General features: G+C 47.4%; 1 protein-coding gene across 1 annotated transcript; it reads left to right on the top strand.

Moving 5' to 3' along the window:
* Positions 1-13,918: 13,918 nt before the first annotated feature.
* Positions 13,919-15,029, top strand: GSX2 (GS homeobox 2). The gene is made up of 2 exons (XM_037383135.1): positions 13,919-14,406; positions 14,589-15,029. The coding sequence occupies exons 1-2, from the start codon at positions 13,944-13,946 to the stop codon at positions 14,927-14,929; spliced, it is 804 nt and encodes a 267-aa protein (XP_037239032.1). The 5' UTR covers positions 13,919-13,943; the 3' UTR covers positions 14,930-15,029.
* The last annotated feature ends 259 nt before the right edge of the window (positions 15,030-15,288 follow it).

Here is a 15,288-nt window from a genome sequence, read left to right as displayed (position 1 = left end):
ACCGATTGCAGTGATAAGCACTAGGTACTTCAGCATGTCAGACGTCTGAGACAGACACCAAATCCAAAGTGTACACAGCTAGAAGCCATATATGAAAAATTCAGTTTAAGTAGCATTTTAATCATCTCACGTGGGCATCGTTAGGATCTTGCTCTTCAGGCAGAAATGAACTATCTTAATCTTGAGATTGCTGTGTCTCTCTGTCTCATTGGCGCCGACACTCTGCACTCTTCTCAGCAGTACTAGGCTGCCCTGAGAGGCAGTAAGTGAACTCCCCATTCTGTGCAGCTGCCTCCTACCACACACTGAAGAAGGTCTTGCCATGGGCTGCCCCTCTGTTTCAAGGAGTATCATGCGAACAGTCGCTCCTCCGCTGCTGTCACCTCATTGCCATGTGCCAGACCCCCCACCAGCCGCACACTCCCGAGTCTGTGCCTTCATATCACAGCATTTGCTTGTGACTGTTCTGGTGTGTACTCTGACCCAAAATGGTGGGACACCTCTCACATTTACAGTGCATTGTCCTTTCCCTGGGAACAAAGAGAGCAACGCCAGGCTCGTACTGATTGTGGGTTTAGGCCACTTACTCTCTTTATATCTAAATAAAGGACAGTAGACCTAACACCCGGTTTGGAGAGCACTGTGCTGTTGTTACGGGCAGCAGTGCCCTCCCCAGTGGATTTGCTCACTGCACATAACAGTTCAGTGGACCAGAACTGGTGCCACACACAACTCTGTGACTGAGTCACTCGCTGTCCTCGGAGCTGCTCTGTAAGGACTGCGTGCTGTAATCTAAAGGGGACTTTAAAACATTGTCACATTTCTTTTTCTGTAGCTCTTTATTTCACTTCCCTCGCTTTCTCTTTTCCCATCTCCTTTATTTATTTTCCTCTCCTTCATCATTTGTCCCTGTTCTTTTTCTGTGCAATTCTTCCCTAGTTCCCCCTTTGTCAATGCTGCTTCACCCTGCTTCCCCATAACATCTTCTCCGCTGTCACTCATCTCATTCCTCCCACCGTCCTTGGCTTGTTTCTCCCTGTCTTTTCGTTTCTTAATTAGTACGTTGTTGGACTTCTGAAGGAAACTGTTTCGTGCAACAGGGCATCAAAGAACAAGCAGCAGGTGCAGGAGTAACCTTGTTCTTTGAACTCCTACCACCACTCGGCAGCAAAGCAAAGCTGGCAGGAACAGCTTCTCTTTTTCTTTCCCTGATTAATTAAGAGAAGAGAGGGAGTAAGAAAGAAAACAAGAGTGGGTGGTGATAGCAAGGGAAGAGGGCAAGCAGGGGAGGATAGAAGGATACAGAAGCCAGAGAGAGGAAGACAGAAATAATAGTCTATAATATACATGCGTTGACACCACAGAGAGAGTTTAGCAAAGCTACAAAACTGTAGCAAACCTCCAAGGATACTCACACCAGGTTGTGCTTTGCTTTTTCTGCCCCGAGACCTCCTCTTACATCAGTCCCTTGCCTTGGCACAGAGCCTCCCATCTCTGGGTTGGCTCTTCTGTCCTGCTTAAATGTCCCATTGCTCTCAACAAGCCTGGCTAAAGTGCTACTGATAATGTAAACATTCCTGATAATGGCATCAGTCACCACCACCTCTTGAGTTTCAACAAAACAAAATACAACAAAACCAAACCTAAAAATGAGATTTTAGTTATGGTGTTGCAAAAATGTAGAAAGGGAAAGTCAGGATCAGGCAAGTAGCTACAAATAACACAGCAGAACTTACTGTTAGAGCCACGGGATTGCATTTGTTTCTCTGACCACTTTCATTGTGTTGTTTCTTGCTGATTAAATGATTATTTTGAAAAATCTCTGCAAAACCACAGGTAAACTAACCAAAGTTTTCTTTGCAAAAAACAAAGGCAAGTCTTGACACCAAAGTGTCAAGCCTGTAAATCAGAAGTGTGTTATTGATTTTATGATGCAGAACTGAGGGAGCTTGTAGAGTAAAAAGATATGTTGATTAGACCCAGTTCACCTTTTTTTTTCTTTTTTCCTCCTGTCCAGGAATTTATTTTGTTTTCCTTTTGGTCTAACTTCCTATATTGCATTTGTATAAGGTTAATGAGGAGAGTTCAAAAGATACCTCTATACGGAAAACAGTATTTCTGAAAGAGACTCAGATTTCTAAGTCATAAATAAAGTGCAGAAGGCATAGATCCCATATAAAAAGAAAAGGAGATCCTTCTTTTTCAGAATTTCCTTTACATATAACAAAATGAAGAATAGAGTCCTCGTAGTTTCTGTTTGTAAGTCTGTTAAAACTGTGGATGCATGCAGTTGGGTACTCCTGCTCTTTCAACAACTGCATGACAACACATTACTGAAGGCAGAATCTCCTAATCCAAAAAGAATTTGTCATATGCTCAATTTGAAGACCTACTTGTGTTCCACATAACCTACAGGCAAGATAAACTCTTGGCTGTTTTTAGGCCTGACAGTGGGGGTTTATTTCTTGTAGGATTCACTGACATGGGAAATATGTATGGTCACTTCTTTCTTCCCTTCCCATCAATATCAGAACCTAATATAGCAGAATCCTTGCTGCTTTTTCTTTTTCCCCCCTGTAATCACATCAATTAAACAGAAACGCACAAAAAGTCTCTGTTTTTCATTTTATGTGAGAGGGATGTAGCATTGACACGATGGAGTTTTTCAGTGCTGCAAGTACAAAAGCGTAAAGTCCCCTAAAATCAAACACAAACACAGTCATATAAACATACAAATGGAAAAGCAAGTTCCAGGGTTGTAAGATATTCTTAAAATGGCAAATATATGTTGGAAGTGTGGAAAAGTATCAAGGAATACTGTGGGCTGAATCCTCTGCTGTATCTGTTAGAGATATGGATGCTGTTTTTTGGGTGAAGCTGTGGTCAACTTCTATCTTAGAAAAAAAATAATTACAAAACAAACAAAAAAGCCAGGGACAAATGTGGAGCTATTCTAGCTGCTATTGGAGTGAACAATTGTACCCCCAAACATCAGCAGGGATTGTAATTTAATGTATTTTTCCTTATTTCTATGTTTTTCCATCTTTTAATACCACATCTTGTAGTTTATTTCCAAGACAGTTATTTTTCTCTTGGTAAATATCACCCAATGACTAAGCTGTTTATTCACCATCTTAAAGAAACAGCAAGTGACTACTGCAACTGAAAGATGCAACTAATGCAACTGAACTGCAAATCACTATAAAAAGAAGGATCTTTTATATGAAGAAAGAGTTAAAATCAGATTTACTAATCTGTTAAGATAAAATACCTTCATGTAACATATTTTAGAGAATTAGACAATGCCTCTGTCCATTTTTGCTTGAGAATAGAAAGTGCCAAAGTTTTATCCTGCTTAAAGGCAAATACCCTCTGCTATGCCACCCACATGTACCCAATCTGTTGGAAAACTAGAACTATGTATTCCTTTAGGATTGAGAACATAATTCTTTGCCTGTCAGATTATTCTGACAAATTGCATTATAATTACTTCCTCATTAATTACTGTGACAAATGTTGATCTAAAGAGAACAGGGAAGGATGTCTTTCATTTAAAATCATCAAAACAAGAACAGTTGAGATTTCCTCTGATGAACACTTTACCGTTCATTAATATTAGGACATGCTAATACATTCACTACTGCATATAAGCAAAGAGAGATTTCTAGCACCTGTCTCTTTCAGATATGACATTTTTATTTCCTTTTGAACATCTTTAAAATAACATCTTTTCTGCTTCCAAGCAGATATTTTTCTTTCTGATAGTATGAGGCATGATTCACAAAGCATGAAAAAAACAGATGTTCTGAGATGTTTAAAGTGTAACAAAAGCACTTATAGTGGAATATATTATGCTCCTAGAGCATGAGGTCCTCGAGAAAGGTAAAGAACAAATAACCAATCCAACCTCTGTGGTAAAGCACAGGGGTTGGAAATAATCTGCAGCCTGAAAAAGAAACTTACTTTCCTTTTGAAGCAAGAGAGATATTGGAAAGGAATTGCCTCTTTTCAGAATCCTATTCCTTCTTTGTGTTCACTTTTGGCTGCTAGCGGTCTTGCCCTAAGCATCGGGCCTGGTATAGCTGGGTGAACGTCTGTGCTTTGTACTATCACCATATGAATGCTAAAATTTCTTGATGTATGTGTGAAGAAGCAGCAGAGGAAACAATCGCACACATGATTCAAATGCCCTTTGGGATCAAATTTTTAAATCTCTTTGCAGCTTGGTTGAGACATTGGAGTAGAGTTGTTTTCTCTCCTTGAAGGGACTAGAGTAACAGTTCTAATCTGCAGCAGAGAATGAAGTCAATGACGTTTGGGTAACTGATCTGTTTGTACACAATGGACAACTTGTACCACACAATGTCCTTGCAAGCAGGAGAATAACCTGTATAAACTCTTACCCACAAAGGAATGGGGAAGCTGCATTAGGCATCCTTTGCCCAAGGAGTTATTAAAGTGCAATCAGATTCAGCAGACTGCAATTCTGAAAGTTCCCTTGTAAGACACTGTTATTTACTGCAAGATGCTGAAAGATAGGAGACTTTGGGTCAAATCCCACTTCCATAACTATCTTGCTCTGGGACCTTGGCCAAAATTGTTTGAATCTGTACACCTTTCCCATGGTGGGTGAATTACTGGCAGGACTGTCATTGATTGGGAAGCTCCCAGGGTTTTTCCCACTGGGTGATACCTTAACATACAAATGTTGTTTCTATGTGTGCATCTAGGAAGTGTGATCATGGCTTTTATTTTTATTTCTTTGGTACCCTTGAAAGACCTTTTGTAGCTCTGGAGAATGAGCTGACCTTTTTTGTTCCCCTAGCCTGAAAAAGGTCATATTTTGTTTAACTAACCTTTGAAAACACCAGGCCAAATTCTACTCCCACCGCACCATTCAGAAGAGCTGCAGCGTAACTGTCTTACAGCTCTGTAACTGAGAGTAGTATTTTACCCAAACCTTTCCGTCCTCTGATTTGTAACAAGTCTCTCACAGTATATCTGAAAGTGCAGGCAGTCATACCTCTTATACACTGTCGTGTTAATTGTATTCTAGACATACAGACGTTTTAATGGGAATATTAGTTCTTTGGCTCAGCTGCAGTGTAAGAGAGAGAACCCAGACTGGTAAAGTGGAGACACTTGAGTCTGAGCTATTCTTCAGTACTGCTCTACTTTTTGGCTGATGTTTTTTCATCTGCTGAATGTATAATAGTAGTTATATTTTATTTGTACTTTAAAATTGTGACGTATACCTTCCAGCTTACATCTCTTGGCCGTTTCGGTTCCAATACTTCTTCCTTCTTCAGAAGCTTCATACTGCTTTCCCCCCCCACCCACCCCCCATTTTGCTCTCTTTCCTTTTCACCAGAATAGTGCTCTGAACCTCATAAAATAATTTTCAGGACTTCTGTCATTCTTTTTCCATTAGATTTTGGCATAGCCTGAACACTAAATAAGCTTTAAACTAATAATATACTTACCCAGCATCATAAAATATGTGAAATTGCTTTGTTTCCATTATTTTTCAGAAAGTTTTGAATACAAGCTTGAACAATGTATTCATTATAAATATAAAGAGCCAGGCTATGCAAAACTGTCTGATATTTGTTTAATAACAGTCTTCATTTTGGTTCCATTTTGACATGCTTATATTGTGTCCTTCTTTTATATGTTACTTTCTTCCTAGCAAAGCAAGAGGTAGGGTACCTCTATCCTGTATCTCACCAATGCTCTGCTTCCTGAAACTTTTGAATTTGTTCCTTTATTTTAAATAAAGGATGCAAATACATATGAAGGGATGAAACTGAAAAAGGGTTGCTTCCAGCCACAGCCATTAGAGATTTGTTTTCATGTAACAGCTGCTTGGACAAAGCTAAGACTATATTCTGAAAAGGGAGCTGAAGAAATGAGGTGGTAGGTTTCTTCTTGTGGAGGTTTCCGGATTGTATCAAAATCAGACCAATGTTTATTCTGACATCTGAAAAAAACGCTTCATTTTGGCACACGTGGCTTTTGTCTTCCATTACCTTAACAGAAAATATAAAATGGGAAAAAAAAACCCCGAAACAGTTCCTATTGGAGCAGAGTTGGTATCCAGAACACTAATCAGGCAATGAACATGGATGGTATAGGATAGAGGACAGGGAAGATGCAGTAGAGTACTGTGTCCAGCCATGATCTAGCTGCCCTGTAAACCTTAGTTTCTAGGAATACAAATCCAGCATCTTTATTAGAAAATACATTCCCTCAAGTAATCAACAATTTAATTTTAAGTCAGTACTATGTTAAAATGGATATTAAGCAGTCTTTGTGTGTGTCTTCACTCCAGAAAAAAATCCCATAACTTCAGGCATTGTTATATAACAGTCAGAAATGTCTCAGGCTTTCTCTGAAAACTACTTCTATTTCATACTCCCATTGGTAAACCCCACAATGAGTTTCAGAACTTCATTTCTGTCATACTTAGAAGCTTTTTTTTAATTATTATTATTTCCAGGGTAAATTTCTACATGGCCAGAGCATATCCGCCTGTTCTTGTGGTGGTACTCTTCTTCAGATGGATTAGCTTTTCTCTCTTGTGGATATTTACCTCACCGGTATAAGCAACAATTGTATCTCCGCTCTCTGGGTCTTCTCTTCTCATGAGGGTCCACATTCCTCTAACACTATACTCCTAAAGCTGTTTTCTGGACCTGCTCTGATTTAGTTTTTTTCTGAGATGGACATGGAAAACTGTCTGCTGCCTCAGACAAGGTTTCCCTATGCATGGTGGCTTTAGTTTTCCATCTCCTTAGTGGAATGGCCTTGCCTGTTAGGTTCTGTGACACCTGTCACCTGACCATGACACGCTGACTCTTCGTAAACATGGATTAATGTGCCCAGGTGCCTCAGTCACAAAGATATATGTTCAGCCATGGAGCTCCTAGATTACGTTGGCTTTATCAATGCACTTATATTACTCCTCCTCTCAGAGAATCCACTTCTTCCAGTGTGACAGTTCAGTCTCCACAGATAGTGACTTCACCTCTTTCCTATGCATAGTGAAGTCCTATTGGCTATGCCAAGAAAACAAATTAAGTAATTCAACTGCTTCTGAAACTTATCCTTGAGGAACTCCATCATTAACTGTATTCCCTTCTGCTTCCTGAGTCTGCAGGAGGAGTATCTTCTCTCCTTTAGATAGTTCCTTCATCACTCAACAGATCTTGAACTGTCCCACATCCATACTTCCATTACAGGAAAAAGGAAAGAAATTATAGCCATTTTATTTTTTTAGACTGAATGAAGTGAAATCAAAATTCATACAATTTTCAAACTGTGAAACAGGTAGCTCCTACAACATATGACATGTTTAATGACCTCTTCATTTTTCTCACAAGCAGTGTTTAATGTCCATTCCCATTAATCTGTTTTTTTAAAAAGTAGCATTTCCTCTGGTAGCAAATTCAAAAGACTGTTTTTTGGTCACTGTCAAGCAGAATGCTTCAACCTAAGGAACGAAATTCATGAAAGTTGAATTTCAAGGATAGAAATGAGGTAGGATGCTTAGTATTACACAGACTCCCATGTTCTTTACTGGATTGGGGCCTGCATTACTACAGAATGTCACTCTCGTATTGATTTGCGATACATCAATGTAAAACCAAAACTGGTCAAGGTTGGCATGTTCCAGAGTCCACAGCAGCATTTTGAATCCTCGTTCTGACTCACATGAGCTTGGGGTTTCAGCTCCATCTCCCACCGTAAACCACCCCTGAGACTGTTGCAGGGGTTTAGCTTTATCTCCTCTAAAGATACACCATCACAGCTTTCCTTCATACAAGTTATCTGTAGCAGCTAACAATTTTAGCCGCTGGAGGTCTAAACAAAGGTCATTAATGAAACCAGAGCCCAAACTGCCTGGAGTGCCTGGTCTGATGTTACCTCATATCTGAAGAGTACTAGGGACATGGCAAAGCCAGGCTTAGAGAAATACCAGACAAGACTGCAGATAACATTAATCTCACAGGGCATTTCCTTCTCCAGCTCCTACCTGTGATCTCTTAGAATCATTTAGGTTGGAGAAGACCTTTAGCATCATCAAGTCCAACCATTAACCCAGAACTGCCAAGTCCACCACTAAACCATGCCTCTAATCATCACATCTACATGTTTTTTGAACACTTTCAGGGATCTTGATTCCATCACAGGCAGCCTGTTCCAATGCTTGACCACCCTTTCAGTGAAGAAATTTTTCCTGATATCCAGTCTAAACCTCCCCTGGCTCAACTTCAGGCTGTTTCTTCTTGCCCTATTGCTTGTTACCTGGGAGGAAACACCTGCCCCCACCTGTCTGCAGCCTCCTCTTGTAGGAGGACAGTGTAGAACACCAGTGTAGGCTTCACTGTGGTGAGAAGGCCCAGACGAGAAGTTTCCTTTGCATCCAGACACTGAAGGGAACCTAACAACAAGCTGATACTCTTTTTAAGAGGGCTGAGGAGGGAGCACATTAAGGCTCATACCTGCCTACGTATCTGAGTACAGACCTGAATCACTTAGGAAGAGCCTTGTGAAGCGAGTAATGAAACTTCCCACTCCAAATAAAAAACTAGCAGAATAAGGCCAGCTGGTCAGTCACTACATTAAAGACACAGCAGACCTGCAGGTAAAGGCACAAGACAGAGTCAGGCGGTAAAGGGAGAGCATGGGGTGAAGGCTGCTGCTGGGGGCGTCCTGAAGCGCTCACTCAAACGCCGCTCGTCGCAGCCACCCTGAAGGACGCACATAAAAATCTGCTGCTAATCAGGTAAAAAAAAAAAAAAATCTTTGTGAAAAGCACGGACAACGTGAAACGGGAGCAGCGTCGTCTCTCCGAGGGCTGCGAGGGGGCAAAGGAGGGGGCACGTTTCTCTCCAGCAAGCAGCGGCCGCTCAGGCCCTGGCAGGCCCCGGGGTGGCGGGCACGGCGGTGTGCGGGAGGGCTCAACGGCCCCGGGGAAGGGGAGCCAGGGGCCCGGCCTTCCCCTGTGCAGAGGGGCTCCTCAGGCCTTGGCCAGCCCCGCTCTTTCCTCGGAAACGACCCGATTTCCCGGCGGGGCTGCCGTGCCAGGTCGAGGTGGGGTGATTTACGCCCGGGGATGGGGGCGAAGGAAATCTCCCACGGAGGGGAAGGGCACCGGGGAGCTGCATCTGCGGGAAGGGGGAGAAGCAGGCTCCCCCCTCCTCAGCCCGCAAACCTCCTGGCCCCTCGGGGGAGCCGGCTGCCGGGCTGCGAGCGGCTCTCCGCGGGGAGGCTCCGCGCCTCTGCCCACCGGGGCCGGGGGGAACGATGGTGCCCGGGGATGGGCGGTTTGAGCTGGGGGGGCTCGGCCTCGGCTCTGCCCTGTCCCCCCGGGCAGCGAGGAGCTGGACCACGGCTCCCATCCCTGGCGTGGCCGCCGCCGGCCCCTACCCTTAATTAGATTCTTTGAAATCCAAAAAAAGCGGGTTTTAATGTTACATCCTTATCTTTGGAGGAGCGCGGTTCTCTCGCCGCAGCGACGTCGCTTGTTAAACAATCAGCGGCTGAGCCCTTGAAAAGGGAGGCATTGCACCCTCCGTGCTGAATGCACTTCTTAGTGCATATAACGCCAGGGCCTTTTGATGTCTCACAATGCGTGTTACGCCCAAAGATTGTCTCTTTGGACAGATCTACAACGCTTGGCTTCATGTTTGGAAGTTAAATGGACAGCGAGGTTGTTGAAACTCCCACGCTTTAAGCTAGCGCAGACACTCGGTACATTCGCCCGTTACTTTCCATGAGTGAAAGAGGCAGGGGTGGAGGGAAGGGGCTGCTGGTTTAATCCACGCTCCGAGGCAAGGGAGGCGGCGGTTCGGGGGGGAGAAGCAACCCAGCCCAAACTTTTCCTCTTTTTTTTTTTTTTTCTTCTCTTTATTCTCTGGCAGCCTTAAAATAAGAGCTATGTGCAAAGCGTGCGCCCTGCGTAGGTAGCTTGTGTCTCGAAGTCGCTGGCAATGTTGCTGCTCCATGAAATCAAAATTTATGATTATTCAAATGTTGGGGACTGTGAAAAGAGAGGAAGAAAGAGAGAAAATTAATATTGCAGCTGTTCTTCTGATTAATGAGAGATAATTGCTCATGAAAAGTCACCCCTGTGGCATTTTGTTGTCTCCTGGATCTTTGTTCTTTTCCACTATTATTGAGGACTTTCTTGAAGACTAAGCGGTTCTTTTCAATTTTTGGTATTCAGAAAGTGTTGCTTGGTTACAGATAATGGAGAAATCTCGGGCTATATTGGGTAAGATGTGCCACAGACAGCAATATCACAATGCCACTTTCAGAAAAGGATGGATACAAGTTAACGATGCGCTTTCAATAAAACATTAATAGACTTGTTCACGCTTTTATAATGACCTCCTTAATGGGAGCTGGGGGCAAGTCCTGTCTTTTGCTTGCGTTCGCTTCACAAAATCCGGCCTCAAGATCTCCGATCGTTTTGGAAACTAATAGGAAATCAATGTTAGATTAGCGAATAAATGCGATTACAGCGCAGGAGCCCGCGGCCCCTCGCCTCCCCACGCACGGCTTTATTCCGAGCGGCGCTTTCCCGCCTGGGAACCGACCCAGCCCGGGGCGCGCTCTGCCCAGCGCCACCGCATGTCCCCCGGCGCGATGCTGGCCACCACGGCTGCTCTGCAGAGGGGGTTTGGGGGTTGGATTTTTTTTATTTTTTTTTTTGGCTGGTGGAAACGTGTCCGCCGGTTGCGGCGCTTTCCACGGAGGCAGCTCCTCCCGTGAACTCGGCGGAGATGCGCCGCTGAAAGCCGGCGCTTTCCCCGGGCGGACACGGCTTTTTCTTCTGCCGGGAGCTGCGGGGGTTGGGGGAGGGAAGAGAAAGAGTTGCTTTTGTCATTTAAGCCGTGAATCTCTTCTACATAAAGGTGTTAGAGACATCTGGAAGAAAAGAGGGACCAGCACCCAGTCCTGCGCTCGGCGGACCAGGGGAGCGGCTCTGATGTTCTTTTTGAACTGCTCCACTTTCAAAAGGGGGCAATTTCGTTACATTCTCATTTGTTACACTGTCTTGAACTAAAGGCAGACAAAGCTATACTCTGTCACCCCGAGCAGAATGAAGGGAATCAAAGGATTTTCCCTTAAAAGGACTAATTTTCTCCTTGAATTATGAAAGTAATGGCTAGGTAACAGCCTGTGCTCTGTACCCAACTGCTTAATACCTTCTAAATCCTTCCACGTGGCTCTCCCAGTCGTAGCAATTAGAGCTCATTATAGGCTCATAAGAGCTCTCATTTCGGGGATTACTTAATGGACAATGAAATTTTATCGGACAGAATTATTGAAAAATAAAATTGTAACGAGGCCGATGTGATGTGGGCGCACGCCTTGCATCATTCCGCCTGGTTTGGGATATCTTTGCTTTCAAATGACTTCTTTTCTTGCTCTGGCTTTCAGCGGTGTGTTTTTCTTTGTGGGTTTCCCTCTCCTCCCCCCCCCCCCCCCTTTATCACTGCACTTGGTTTATTATAACAATTACAAATTGCAATTTTGATCCGACTCTTGCTCTGTCTGCCTTCCCTTACGACAGCCCCCTCCCCAGATCCACTCTATCACTGCAGACAGTTTTTTCCACTGAGGTCGATGGGGATTTTTTTTATTGTTATTCATTTCCAGAATAGCCTCTCATAAAGGGAAAAGGAGAGGGGGGAAAAAAAAAAAAAAGAGGAAGAAAACACAGAGATTATTTCAACTCTTTGCCCGATGAGCTGTGTTTTAAACGGGAAGAGCCGGGCAAAAGCCTATTCTTGTGCAGTGTGACGGTGATTAAAATCTCACCGGAGCACAGGAGGCAGAGTCCCCGGGCACCCCGGGGGCCGCGGTCCCCACACCTCGGCGGCCCCGCAGGCAGCGGTCCTGGGCCCCGCCGCTGCCCGGGGCCTCGGCTGCGCCCTCGGCAGCAGTTTGGGGAAAAGTAGGTGAGGTGGGAGCCGACCCGCCTAAACCCCGCGAGTCCCTAATTGTTGTCACAAGACGCGGGATTAGCGCATTGCTGGAATAGCTGTCTGTTTACACTCCGGAGCCCCGCCGGCCGGTAAACACTTTCTAATTGAATTCTAATCACATTCAAATAGCTCCATAACCAGCCTCAGCTGCAATTCATAAAACTTTAATTGCCATCCATAAATCCTCGGATCGCCGAGTGCGGGAGCGTCCCTAAAAACACTGTTGCATCGTGCCTGCTTGGGGACGTGGCGGGAAAGGCGAGCGGGGCCGCTCGGGGCGGGGGCCCCGCACGGCGACACTGCCCGCGGCAGGTTGGGGACCGGGACGGGACAGCGGGGCCAGACCCCGGCCCCTCTCCTCCCTTGCACCGCTGAGCCTTGCTGGTCCCGGGGCGAGGAAACGCCGTCTCCATCCGAAAGCGGGGGCAGCAATTTTATTTCCTGGGGTTTAACCGCAGGCGAGGGGGTGCGCGGGAGGGCTGGTAGGGTGTCGGCGTCCCGGCCCGGCTCTTGTGCACAGCAACCGTCTCTAAACACGTTACGGCTATTGAGTCCCTCCCCAGCCTCCGGTAATCAGGCGTACTCTGGGTTTTCTGCTTTAGAGCACAATTATCGCTTCCCTCTCCCGAGTCAAGTGGGATGGGATCCGTAGTCGGTTTTAAACGCCGCTTCGCATCTGCCAAACGAGAACGCGATCGCCCTTCTATTAACGATAAGTCTCTTCTTAAACTCCCATAAAACAGGTCATTGGAAAATCGTTTAATATGCTGCGTATACCTTGGCTTTTTAATGCAATCTGAAATGCTCCGGAGCCACCGACAGTATTTAGCTGTTTATCCAATTTTACTTTGAGTGATTGCTTCAGCAAACTTGGTGGAGATCAAAGAATCCCCCCCCTGACATGTTCGCCTTTCATTAGCACTGCGCGCTGCAGTCCTGAAGCGGTCGGGGAAGTTCAGTTGGAAGTTTTCCGTTTTGATACTGTTCGGCTGAGAAGTGTCCAGAAATTTGAAGGCTTTGTCCGTTGGAGTAATTGCCAATTTGGCAAGATTCACTCGAGGTGAAAAGGGCGAGGGGGAAAAAAAAAAAAAACCCAACAACCCAAACCCCACAACCTACCCACCCGACTTGCGTGTGCACAGACACACACGCGATCCCTAACTTTGTATCTATGTCTGTATCTGTGACCCTGGCTCCTCTGGTGCGGAAAGGGCCTCCTGAAGGAGTCCTGCGTGCAGGGAAAGGGCCGGACAGGGGAAAGGTGTTGGTCCCACGCATCCGTGGGAGTCACGGCCCCTTGGATGATCCCTTACTGGGGGGTGTGTGTGTGTGTGTGTGTGTGCGCCGCGTTGACCCGCCTAGTTCCAGCGCATCACCTGCTCCCCTCTCTCCTTTCCTCCCTGCGGGGGGGAAAGAGCGTGCTTCTCGGAGTAAACCCCCCAGGAGAGGCTCCCTCCGACTGATTTTAAACACACACACACTCATACACACCCCGGGTGCGTTGACAGGGGGATGTGCCTGCGAGCGCGACGTGTGACGGGGCCGCAGCCCCCTCCCCGGCTTCCCCGCTCCTATAATTTATCTGGGGTGGAGGCGGGGGCGAAGGACTGAACTCATCGGGCGGGCGGACGAGCACGCACACTTTGGGCCCCCCCCGCTTTGCCATCCCCCCCCCCTCCGGCAGCCTCTCCTGCCGGCCTGGGAAGCCGGGGAGATTTAGATCTGCGAGGCTTTCAGCCATCACGTGTTTAAATAGTTGATATAAAACCCCGGCGCAGGGGATCCAGGCGGGGGGACTTTAAGACCAGCCCTCTCCAGGGACCCTTTTGTTCAGCTCTCAAACATAAGCACCTTCTCGCCTCGCCAGGACTTCAGTGGCAACTTGGCCAAGCAGGAAAAACCCGACTGCGGGAGAGCCGCCCCCGGCTGCGGCAGCCCTCCGCAATGTCCCGCTCTTTCTATGTCGACTCCTTAATCATCAAAGACTCCTCGAGGCCGGCTCCGTCTCTGCCTGAGCATCACCACGGCCAGGACTTCTTCATCCCTCTCAGCATGCCTTCCCCCCTCGTCATGTCGGTGTCGGGCCCGGGCTGCCCGTCCCGCAAGAGCGGCGCTTTCTGCGTCTGCCCGCTCTGTGTCACCTCGCACCTGCACTCCTCCCGCGGCGGCGGCGGCGGCGGCGGGGCCATCCCCCTGCTCAAGAGCCAGTTCCCCGCCGCCGCCGGCGAGGCCCAGTGCTGCCCGCGGGCCGGCCACACGCACCACCCTCCGCAGCACCCGCCGCCCGCCGCCTCGGTGCCCGCCGCCGCCGCCGCCGCCCTGGGCCACCCGGCGCATCACCCACCTGCCTGCGCCGGCACCACCTACAGCGTCAGCGACCCCCGGAGGTTTCACTGCCTCGGCATGGGTAGGAGCCCCGCGGCCGCCGGGGAGGGGGGGGGGGGCAGAGGGAGAAGGGGTTCCCCCGGGGGTGCTCGAGGGAGAGCGGTTGCCCCGGGGCGCAAAGCTGCGGGACAGTGTTTTGTTTCTCTTCCCCACCCACCGCCCCCTCCCCCGTCCCACTGAAGTTTGTGCTTCTCTCCCGTCCAGGAGGGTCCGATTCCAGCCAAATCCAAAACGGGAAAAGGATGAGGACAGCTTTCACCAGCACCCAACTCCTGGAGCTGGAGAGGGAATTCTCCTCCAACATGTACCTGTCCCGGCTGCGGAGGATCGAGATAGCCACCTACCTGAACCTGTCCGAGAAGCAGGTGAAAATCTGGTTCCAAAACAGGAGGGTGAAGCACAAGAAGGAAGGCAAAGGCACCCAGCGAAACTCGCACGGGGGCTGCAAGTGCAGCACCGGCCAGGGGCATTACCCCAGGTCGGAGGACGAAGAGTCTCTGTCCCCCTCATCGGCTACCGAGGATAAAGAGATCTCCCCGCTATGAGCCCGGCCTGGAGCTCCGCACCCGCCGCCGCGCCCCAGCCCGGAGCGGGACGGCGACACAGTGGCTCACCTGGCCCCGCAGCCCGGGGACAGCCGCCCGCCGACCTGCAGCGGCCGGGGGGTTGCTTTTCGTCCCTCCGCAGTAATAGAGAGAGAGATAAATATATATTTTTGGAATGTAAATGTTCTAGTCGTGAGAGTTCAACTAAAACGTTATTTATGTAACCCCAGGAGCGGGCACCTGCTCTTCCTAACATGTAACACGGGACTGGATCCGCAGGGCCCAGGGTGCCTCCCCCCCGCCTCCCACCAGGCAATTTAAAGGAAAAAAAAAAAAAAGTATTTGGAACCGAAAGTCGA

The sequence above is a fragment of the Falco rusticolus genome, chromosome 1 (assembly GCF_015220075.1).
Source record: "Falco rusticolus isolate bFalRus1 chromosome 1, bFalRus1.pri, whole genome shotgun sequence".
NCBI lineage: Eukaryota > Metazoa > Chordata > Aves > Falconiformes > Falconidae > Falco > Falco rusticolus.
This window is presented reverse-complemented; position numbering and strand designations above follow the sequence as displayed.

Coding starts and splice junctions, on each gene's coding strand:
- GSX2 (XM_037383135.1), top strand. CDS start 13,944: ATGTCCCGCTCTTTCTATGTCGACTCCTTAATCATCAAAGACTCCTCG. Junction 14,407..14,588: donor GTTTCACTGCCTCGGCATGG/GTAGGAGCCCCG, acceptor TCTCCCGTCCAG/GAGGGTCCGATTCCAGCCAA.